The sequence below is a fragment of the Notothenia coriiceps genome, unplaced genomic scaffold (assembly GCF_000735185.1).
Source record: "Notothenia coriiceps isolate Sejong01 unplaced genomic scaffold, NC01 NC01_scaffold00019351, whole genome shotgun sequence".
Lineage (NCBI taxonomy): Eukaryota > Metazoa > Chordata > Actinopteri > Perciformes > Nototheniidae > Notothenia > Notothenia coriiceps.
Window position 1 is genome coordinate 56,259 of NW_011352052.1, and position 11,666 is coordinate 67,924.

Sequence of the window (11,666 nt, forward strand, 5' to 3'; positions counted from 1 at the left end):
CACACACACACACACACACACACACACACACACACACACACACACACACACACACACACACACACACACACACACACCACTACACACTACGTACACAACGACACGACACACACACCACACTACGACTACACACACCACACACACACACACACACACACACACACACACACACACACACACACACACACACACACAGTCTGCGGAGTGTGAAGCAGACAGAAAATGTTGCTTCTCCACAAATGCGTACCATCTAACGGCAGCAAAAATATATTAGGTATTAAGTTACTGTATATCGATTCTCAAAAACACTGAATTGGTTTTTATGTAATATAACGTATATAAAATATACATATATAGCAATTAATCCAGCGTCTCTTAAATAATTCCTGTTTCTTCTTTCATGTACAGTTAAGGTTTCTCTCTCCGCCTTTCCGCACTAAGATTGGAATCTTAGTGCGGAAAGGCGGAGAGAGAAACCTTAACTGTACATGAAAGAAGAAACAGGAATTATTTAAGAGACGCTGGATTAATTGCTATATATGTATATNTGAACAGTGTGTATGAATATGCTAAGATATATAAAGTATGAAAACGGTAAGCAGTGCAAGTATAGTATAACATATATAGATATTAATTTCATGATGATAAACATTGTGGAACAATTATGAAAAATGTTAGTGGAGGGGGCGGCGTAAAACTGACACAAAACAACAACAAACTTTTGCCGAGCCAATTGGAGAGTTTCATCACCAGCACGGGGTAAAAACCACTAATGAGCGCTCAGCTCGAGATACCAGCGAGTCGTTTCTCATCAAGCATTTCGCTTCCGCAGCCCGTGGAGAGGAACTGCGCCGCCTCGCCGCGCCTCGCTCTCAAGGCTGCGAACTTCTTTGTCCCGCGAGATTTCAACGTCTCATGTAGGCGAGCCTCCAGAGCAAGTCGGACAAAATAACTAACCATCATGCAACGCACTAGCAAGACGTTGATCGAAATTGCGCAGGTCTGCGCAGGTCTCGCTTGTCTCAAACAAGCCTAGAAACTTTTCACGCGCGCGCAGACAGACTCCGCGAGCGAGTGAGGCTGACACTCCCGCGAGCGAGCAAGAGGGCTGTCCCTGCTCGCGGGGGTTTAATCTGCGCGCGAGGGTCATTTCATGCGCGTGTAAAAGCACATTTTCCGCTCGTGAGTAGCTTGTTTTGCACGCTAGAATATTGACCCAAATCTGACTCCATAGATGGGCCCTCTGTGAATTCATAGCTGTCAGCCTTCCATCTGTGCACAAACTTATCTCGTGGCCTCATTGGTCATGTGCGCTTTCGTGTGTGTTGGAGGAGGGGCTCTGTAAAGAAGTGGCAGATTTTTTCGGTGTATTTTCAAATTCTAGCGCACTCTAGGTTTCTCCAAAATTACATACCCCACCTTTAAATGATATGACAACAAAAATACATTTTGGCAAACAACGTTATTTGCCTTGTCATGAGTTAGATGAGCAGATTAATACCCCACATTTGAGTAGTATTAATCCTCTCACTTTGTACTCCCAAAATGTCATAAATGTATTTAATACCTGATATTTCATCTTTCCATCTTTATGAAGCCGTAGGTGAAGCTGTCGTATGAGGCTGTCTCCATAGATATTGCTCGCATCTACCTGGGAATATGGAAATGTATACATCTCTTTATAAATTCAAAAGTCAAACACATTCAAAATCAAGAAATAATGAAAGGGTCATATAGTGATTAGCACAGAATGTCAGTTTCATCTCACCCCATGTCCTAAAGCCTTGGTGAAGCCACCTTGAACTTCCTGGTTTGTCTTGAAGAACTGGTGAGTGAAGTGTTGCGCCATAAAGGCAAACATCACATTGGTTCCCTGAGGGTCTGGCCTGAATGTCTTTCTCTTAAAAAACCTCTCGGCCAACACTTTGGGATCAGGAAGCTGAGGTTTACCTGTAGTGAAAGAATTGTTTAGTTTTTCTCAGAGCTCAGCCGGCTGTGTGTAGTTTTGCAGGTCTCACCTTTAGCTCCCATGGGCAAAGGGCAGTCCTCAGGAACAGGAGGGAGGAGACGGGTGTAGTAGGACATGTTGGAGTAAGACTCCCAGCTGAGGTATCCATATTTAGTATTGTAGGTCGGAGGGCTTGGAATAAGGTCGCTTCTGACTTTGGGAGAATGGGACAATGTGAAGTTTACATCATATAATTAACAAAGTATAACTAAATAAAATGCTGAGGAATGTTAGCTGCAAGTGAGGTTTGTTGATGTATCAACTGTGGCTCTTTATCTTTACCATGAGACTTTTCACCTACCGGTCAGCACTAATCTCATGAACGTGTCTCGCAGGAAAGAGTTGTTTACGAGGTCCCAGAACCAGTGGAAGTGCGTGAGGAAGTAGTGAACCGCCGTAGGCTTCGGCTTCAGCATGAGACGAACTCTGGTCCAGAGCTCCGCTAAACACAAAGATCAGACTTTCTTTTTTTTTTATAGCAATTCAAATTAAGCATCCTGTGTAAGGGATTGAGACAAATCCTAATTAATATATTAGTATTAATGCTTTACAAATGACTAAATGCTGCTGTGATTAAATGCCATATCATGTTCCAAACCACATCAAGCATTTCTGAAACATTATGGAGCTCAAATGCTTTTTCTCTTGCGGGTTTAGCACAAGGTGAGTTCCTTTTCCTATTTTCTGCTTTTTTACACATACTCTCTCCAGTACAGGTTAGCTCTGAGTGTTAGCGATGCTTGCTAATGTAAACAAAGACCATATTACGTCCAAAATACGTCGCGCATTGTTTCTGATAGCGACGTTTCTGATAGGGCGGTGGGTGTAAAGCCAGTCCACATTCCGCATATTACGTCATATCGGACACAAATCAGGATCACCTCCGTTGTAGCCCCGTTTTTAGAGATGTGGGTACGGAGGAAAAGAGAGAGGGTTTTATTTTCTGACACTTTGTGAGTTCCCTGACACGGCAGGAACACATATGTATGTATAAAAGATATCAAAAAGTGCATTTTGCATGATAGGACACCTTTAAGGCTTAATGAATTTCTGAACGTAGGAATGAAAACCAAAATAAACACATACTGTGATGCCCCTGTGGGTCCATCAGTAGAGAGGGTGTGGCTGTTCCGTCTGTGCTGCATTGGATCCAGTGATTGCCTTGATTGCGGTGATTCAGGGCACCTGGGTCGGGGTCCTGGAGCTATTTAAAGCCTCTCTGCGCCTATCTGTGGGCTCTCGGCTTTTCTCCTGCAGGTACCCGGCTCTGATGAGTATATCCAGTGTCAGTGGCGGCCGGCCCATAGGGGCGCTAGGGGCGCCGCCCCCCCTCTTCCCACATGTTTGATTGTCATTAAAAATAAAAAATTCATAAAAAAATATATTTCCAAAAAATATATATTTCTTATTTTTATTTTTATTTTTAAAGAACAAGGTAAATATTATATAGTTGGTATCAGTAACATTTATAATCTACAATAAAATCTCGTTTAAAATAGTTTTTCGATGTCTAAAGGAGCCCTCAGCCAGAGCAGCAGCAGCCAACAAGCTGACTTTTGCTATCTGTAAACTATGCCGCCGAAACATAATTTTAGCCAATCAGCGTCGTCAGATCTGATGCTCAAAGGGCGCCCTTTCAGCGCCCTGGCCTGTATGTCTGTGAGTTGTTTAGACTCGTATCCAAGGTGACGCTACAGTAGGGGATGGCTGCTTCTGCAGGTGACTCCGGTGCTAGTGGATCGCCGGAGCTGTAGATTAACATTGACATGCTTATAGTAGTTGTAAGGGCAATGCCTGTGGCACCATGGAGCATAGTATGTGTGGGCTGGACCTGTATTTTACAGGAAAGGAGTGAGCAGAGGGTGGAGTTGTCGATTATTGTTCAGTTTTCATCTCCCTCACCCTCTCAGACTTTGAGTTGCGCGCGCTGCTAAAGAGACGCGCTACCATGGAAACCAAACAATGGTGTAGCTGTATTAAAGTCCGAGTGGAAACAGTCGTGAGTAAATCTGATTTTGTCAGAAATCGGGAGAAATGCGGGAGTCTCCCGCGAAAATCGGGAGGGTTGGCAAGACACACACACACACACACACACACACACACACACACACACACACACGTTTTTGTCACCATTTCCATAGCCCCACCAAAAATATTTTCCACCAGCCGCCACTGTCCAGTGTCTATTTTTGATGTGTTTGTGCAAATAAACACCTTTTTCTACCAGTTAATATGTTGTGTCTCCCTTTTGTTGTGGCCTTCTGAGCCAGGTCGCAACACATACCGTAAATGCAAAACGAATATTCCTTTATCAACTCGCTATTGAGCACTTCCGTTATGCTTGTTTTTTTATTAAAGTTTCTAAATGTACATTACCACAAGCATACAAATAGATAGATTGGGGATAAGTGTGTACATTAAAGTACCGATGGAGGTAAAAGGGGTACATGAGAGGTTGAACAGATATCCACTGTGTTTTTCACACCCAGATGTTGACATGCAGATTTATGTCTCACATAAAAAACGTAGCAGTACTCACGAACAGTGCAGTTGACTCCATAAAAGCCAGTTCGAGTGCAGTCACATTCGTAGCGATCTGTACCAAATCTCACACACACTCCTGAGTTCTGACAGGGGTAGGAACAACAGGGATTCACTGAAACCGAAGAAAGAAATCATATTACACTTTGAGAATGAATAGATCCCTCAGTGTAGGCCCTGCTTTACTAAATGACTGATAGTTCAGATAATGTATTGATTCTGAACATGTTAAACTAATTCATGTTACTGTGTGTTAAATATTGTGTGTTATGCTATTGAATCTTACACAAAATATATGTTTGTATGCTTCCCCATAAAACTACAAAGTGGTGGCCTAATGATGAGACCTGTGAAACTACCCAGGATAAATTAAGGTTAAAAAGTGGTGCATATTGCTTTGTCTTCACTGAAACTATACTAAATTAGCACTTCATTTCCTGTCCCCCCCGTATCTTTAACACTCTCTGCAGGCTTCCTGTACTCCGTTCATACTTGCAGAAGTTCAATGAGATAATTGACCACGTCAGCTTTCTTCCTTATTTAACTGTGAATAAGATGATAAGAGTGGTATTAATAACAAATATATTTGTATTTACTATTTACCTTATATTATTTCCAGCATTAGTCTTAAGTAACACTGTACCAAAGGATCAACAATGGTACATTGGTAAAGTAAAGGTCACACTTAAGGCCTTAAGAAATTGTAATGGAAATTTTACAAAAATATGCAACTTTTTTTAAACTGAAAAATGTTTATAGCTTACTCGCAACAGCACTTTCACGGAGACTGAATCTTAACGTGACATGGGATGAAATATATCAGTTTCGTATTTCAAGTTTTATAAGAAAATAAGATTAATAAAGATGAACTGCTTACCAACACTTGAGTCACCAGCACACGATGAGCTCTCCAGCAGCAACAGGTTGATGAAGCAGATCAAGAATATGCAAATCTCTATAAAAATAATAACGTATATTATCTTGGTGTGAAAACATCACATAACATCCAGCAGGTGTTTCATAATTTGAAGGACTCACCTTTCATGATTCCCACGTGTGGATCGTTCTAGTGTTCCTAGAAAGTCATTTAAGAGATGGGTGTGCTTCTCTCTACCTAAAAGCCCATAGGCCTCTACATGGGCTTTTATGTAGGGATGGCTTTATAACATCAACCATAGAGAATGGGCGGTAACACAGTTTCCTCTACTTCCTCTTTTTAGTCTGCATTATATTTGTAAGAAAGTCTACTGTAACTTGCTCCAAATAATTTGGATTTGTTCCGTTTGAACAATAACTGCTAGGCAATTGTTCTCAGGATTGTATTTTTAACCTTCTGGGTTCTAAAAAGGTCTGCCTTTAAATTATGAAAAATGTTGGTTTAATGTGTCAATAACATCCTAAGGGTGAAGGGACACATGACAGGATGCTTTAGGGAGTGCTTTATCTCCACCTGCTGGCAAATAAATAAGTCACCAAAGGCTTTACTGTTTAGATGAAACCCCTTCAATATGACATTTAATTCCTAAAAAATTAACTATGTTTTATAAAATTGACCCTCATACAGTACATGTCCATGCTGAATATTCAGATAAGATAATAATCTGTTGAGCTTTTCTCCAAATGTAGATCTACTATTGATGTAATAATCCATGATAATATGTTTTGATGAAAGCTGTAATCTTCACCAAGAGGTCAATTTAGAAGCTGTTGTGGAGGTTTTGAAAATGACAGTCTTCCTCTAGTGTGGAGTTTTAACTTATTGTCTGGGTAGATTTCCCTTTTTGCACTAGTTTTAGTACTTAAACATTTTGAAAAGAGAACTTTTGCTTTTAACAGAGTATGTAAACTGTGAAATGACTGTGACATTTGATTACATTACCACCACTTCTGTTTACTCACAGATTATCTTTCTTAGTTATTCTTATAGAAGCAGGGAAGCTCCCCTGCAGGAGTAAGCAGAATATGGGAAAAAACAGAAACAAAAAGGAACCAAACAGTGCAGTTGAGTTGCCAGGTTTTGATCTTTGATACCTTCCCTTGGAGACATTATCTGAGCCAAACCTATGTGAGATGTTTGTCTGTTGGAGTAATTTCCTGCATACTGTAACAATTTTAAGAATAGCTTGTCCATGTGGAAATCAAATCTTGATAATATAATATTTTAAACGTTGCAGACCTCAACTAAGCTCTGTCTAAAGACATATGTTACTGAATTAATTGTTTCTATTACAGTAAATGTTGAAAAATAAAAGATGCTATTCCAAAAAGTTCATGTAAGAAATATAATATTATCATTCTTGATTAAACATCAGCAGATGATCCATCTTGCCTAAACGCAAACACAACAGTTTTATTTTCCACAACCTGTCTTCACTGCTTGCACTAATTAAAAGTGTAGAAAAATTTAACATTTTATTAAAATGTATTATACATTTCTCTGTATGAATCTTTCCTTAATCCTTAATTCTTTGTTATCTTCCTGTTAGAATCGTACATCTTATTTGATTTACAGTTTTGTTAATAGTCTTGTTAGCATTTGGTGAAGGGACAAGCATGGAAAATTGTCCTTTTGACACGAATGTTTTTTAATGTGCTTGTCCCTGTTTTATATCTGCGTCACAATTGTGACAATTTAAGTCTGCGTTTATAAAAATATTCCAGCAGGACCATCAATTCTGAGAGTGTTTTTTGTCTTTTCAGTGCATAAGGTTTTCTAGTGTTTAGTCTTGAAGTTTTACACTGGAAAACCTAGTGTACACAGGGCATCCACACTCTTAAATAGACGTTTAGTATACCAACCAATCTCTCCAGCTTCAAACTGTATTTGAATTGCATTCTGTTTCCTAGACATGATTGATATGAAAAAGAATAGGAGGGAGGCATCAGGAACTAATTATCGAATCATCATTTCCCGCCTTACAAGGGCCTGAAAAGGCCTCGTATCTGCGCGGGGCTCGTCGACGTGCTGCTGGTTGCCATGGTGCTGTTGGCTCAGGCTGCAGGCCGAGCCTCACTGCTTCCTATAGCACTCCTGCTAATTGAGATCAGATGCTCCTCTGTGTGGAACCTGGACTGGGAGTAACCTGGAAGCATTTATTTTATGGAGAAGATGTTTAGTTAAGCCGTGCTCCCGCTCTAAACCAGCCTCGGCCCGGCTTTGGTGATGAATACGATTGGTGAAAGCACTGAAGGCTGGTTCCTGACTTCTTCCTTCCCCCCGGCTCTGGTTACAGATTAGCAGACTTCCTGTCCAGTTGTTGAACAAGCCAAGCAAACTGACGGAGAGGCGATAGGCGTACAGGCAAGGGCATCATGTGTTATCTCAGATCAAGTTTCTGTCAAAACCACACAGTGGTGGGTCCTTAAACAGCCAGCCAGGTATCATTTGTTAAACCTTGAGAAGAAGCTGATTGTAAAGGACTACAGACCTCCTCTGGAGTCCGCTGGTGGTCCACTTGTAAGAAGCCAGGGAAAGTAACATTAACTCAGCTGCTCTAGTGGATATTTTCTTCATGAACAATGTATTACTGTACATGACATTTTGTAAAGTGAAAGGTGACAAATCAACAGAGAATAATCATCTGAGCCTGCAGTCTACCTGTTTATGGAGCTTTTTAGTAAAATTTAATTCATTGTTTTAGCTATCCTGCATAACATTCTTACATGCCAGCAGTAGCATATTATCATGATGATTATCTAATCTGCACCCTCCGGGTCTGAAAAGTGAAGCCAATGAAGAAATGCCTTAAACCTGCATTCTCTCTAATGGTCAGCAGAGGGCGACTTGAGTCGTTCTGAAAAATAAGTTACATTTTAAAGGGGCCGTATTATGTTCACTTTAAGGTTTTATAATTGTATGTTGTGCCTCTAGTCTACTGTGACATATCTCCATGCTTTAACGTTTAAAAAGCTCTTTATTTTTCTCATACTGCCTGCGCTGCAGCACCTCTTTTCACCCAGAGCCCAGCATGCTCTGATTGGTTAGCTGGCCGCTCTGTTGTGATTGGTCAACTGCTAAGAGCCAACCCGCCCTGAGGGAGGGAAACTCTCTCTGGAGGGAACTTTGGGATTTTATCCTTTGCATATCATTTACTTGCACAAAAACCTGTTTAACACACTACAGGAAATGGAAAACCCATAAAAGCTAAATAAGGCCCCATTTGAGAAAATGATTTTACTTCTGACTTTATTGATTACGTTAGTAAACATGTTCCAGATGATGACAGGTTGCTACCACAGTGTTGTCTATAGTTTAAGTGTTTTTTTCATCTTACAGTTTTAACACTTTCAAATTTTCATTCATGAAGTCTATTGTTACATTTTTGGTTTCCTCACAATTACTCCACCCTCTAATGTCCCTATTGTTATAGATGCATACAGTAGTAAAGGTGCAGCTACTATCAACATATCCATACAAATACTTCATAAATTGATTGTATTTTGCATTAATAATCTTATTCATTAAATTAGCACGTAACAAACCTGTCAAAATAAATGACATGGAAAGAGAACAAAATGTACACCAAAATGTAATGAAGCACAAGAATGAAAACATAAAACGAATATTTGAATAGTAAATGTACTAAGTCACATCCCACCACTGATAAGAGTCTGTTTTGCTGTTATTTCACTTGAATTCCCTCTTATATTATAAATTATTATTGGTCCCTGGGACTGCATATTGTACTCAGTCCTCAGACCTTTTTAAACTACACTCGGCAAATAATCTGAGAGCATAGAGCGAGACATTCATCATCTGTCAGAGATTTGGCACAGTTCCCCATCGGAAAAGAGTCCCCTCACTGTAATGTACTCACTCTGCACACACACCACATCTTAAGTGCTCATGGATTCAAGCACCCTCAAAGGTTAAGGGTACATGAAACACAAACATTTGTAGCTGAGCATCCATCACGTTTCACTTGACCAGAAGCTACCATAAAAATTCATAATATGCCACAATGTGCAGTCTCTGCTTTATCACGCGTACTCCTGCTGCATGACCAGGGTCATTTCTATCAAAATAAACAGTGGGGGAAACCTGGTTGTGCTCCAGGTTATAGATCCTTTCCAGTGCTCTGTTTCCTGTTCCACCTTCCACACTTCCCCCGGCTGATCAGAGTGCGAGCGTGCCCGACGCAGGCCACCTCTACTTGACACGGCCTGACTACCAAGCTCTGCTCGGATCAACAGAGTGGCAGGATATTGCACTTAGCATCAAACTAAACAAACAATGCGTCCTGCGCAAGAAATCTCAACGTTTGAGCCTATTTGATGTGACAGTTGAAACACTTGAACTCAGAGTTGGCCTTGTCTGGGGGAGGTGGTTTTGCAGGAGGCTGGGTGGTGCCGAGTGTGGGGTGTGCCTGTACTGACCTAAAGGGGTCTCCGTGATTAGGAGCCCTGTTCACCTCTGATTGCTCCGGGTCACTGCAGGTGAGTGCAAGTGGTCGGAAGAAGGTAATTTTCCTTCTGGAGCTAGTTACCTGATTGGGTAAGTAGCTGATCTTTGACACTGACCCGAGTCATCAAACATATCTAGAGTGGAGGTAAAGAGCTGGATCCTGATCAGAGGCAGCAAGCTGAGCTAAATCAAAATCACACCAATACGTTTTGCTCATGATATTGAACAATTTGAGTAATATTGTCATATTGTTGCTGCTACATTGAGTGCTGCCCATTGAATTATATTACATGTCATTGCTTATGTATACCACAACTATTTCCAATTAGCATTATAAACCTCCATGTTCAAACAGTTCAATGTTTTGTCATGTAAAACTAAAATAAAAGCTCAAAGAAATTCTCCTCTGAGATTGAGGGGTCAAATGCACTTCAGCTGTATTAAAGGAGGTTAGAGGTCAGATTCAGCAAAAGATCGGAGATCCTAAAGCTGGGAGAGGTTCAGCAACTTGCTAATGGATGTCCAACTTTTTGGCTAGTGAGAAACAGATTGAAAAAAGACAGTCAAGAACTCAGAGCTTCAGAGGCAGAGATGTCAGGCATTTAGTCCCAAATTCCACACCCCTAACTGAGGATTTATGTTATAAATGTAAAGCCAAAACGATGATGATATTGCTAAGGTTGTTTTCTTAGAATAGATCATAAGAATTAGATAAGGCTATGTTAGTACATTTTTTATTAACAGTTTATTTTTTCACACATTATAAAATCAAAAATATGGTATACAAGCATTGTTTTTCAGTTGTGACAAAAGGGCACCTCAATGCCGGTTGTTTCCCAACATCCAGCACATTAAATAAAGATTTTGCCCTTACCAAAATATAGCAGTAAAAATAAGAAAAGAAAATCTATAAATTCATTATAATTGTATGTTATCAGTATAATAACAAATAACTGAAGTTTTCATTCAATTTACCATTTATCAATTAAAGTTATTATAACGGGTTACTAATAGTGAATATAGGAGTCCCATTCATCACGTGGACAGTGACATGACATGGTGTGTAAATAAGCTACAATTTGCTAACAGGTTTACCAAATGAACCTAAAGAGTTAGTGTCAGTGTTGTGTTCATATCTTGTTTCCTGTGCCCCGAAGAGCCAAAGAAAATCAGTTATTGCAGGCCTCACATGTGTTAACTTGCACTATAACATTGGTTCTTTGTAAAAATCAGTTTCACCATGAACCAATATCTGTGTGGGTTCGGGATTATCATGACACATCTGCATCTCGAGATGTTGGCTCTTTTGGTGTGGTGGGTCAAACAAGATGCAGAGGATACACCTAATTCCACAGTGCTCACTTGCCACTCGAGGGGTTTTTACTTTCTCCCCTCTGTTAGTGGACTTGATCAGCTGCTTCCTGGCTGTAAATAGGGAGGCATACTGTAATCCACTTGATACATATCAAGCAGAATATAGCAATCAGCTGAAAGCAATTTGCGTGTCTGTGCTCAAGCCAGCGGCTCGAGATTTTCTCTCCTGTCATCTATCATAGACCACATGCTTGGGCCAAAATACACAATACCCCTAAATTGCTGTCATATGGAGTGCAAGCCCTGAAAAAAAATCCCTTCATTTTTCCTTGTCTGTACTTCAAATAAACTTGCATTTGTTAAATAACTTCAGAGGTTTTTTCTTCTCTCCAATGCAAC

At 40.3% G+C, this 11,666-nt stretch overlaps 1 protein-coding gene across 1 annotated transcript; it reads right to left on the reverse strand.

Moving 5' to 3' along the window:
* Positions 1 to 398: 398 nt before the first annotated feature.
* On the reverse strand, positions 399 to 5,667 carry LOC104951901 (prostaglandin G/H synthase 1-like). Its single transcript, XM_010778638.1, has 8 exons — positions 5,588 to 5,667; positions 5,427 to 5,504; positions 4,548 to 4,664; positions 2,310 to 2,450; positions 2,019 to 2,162; positions 1,769 to 1,950; positions 1,532 to 1,651; positions 399 to 482 (listed from the first exon to the last, which is right to left on the reverse strand). The coding sequence occupies exons 1-8, from the start codon at positions 5,592 to 5,594 to the stop codon at positions 399 to 401; spliced, it is 873 nt and encodes a 290-aa protein (XP_010776940.1). The 5' UTR covers positions 5,595 to 5,667.
* Positions 5,668 to 11,666: the final 5,999 nt, after the last annotated feature.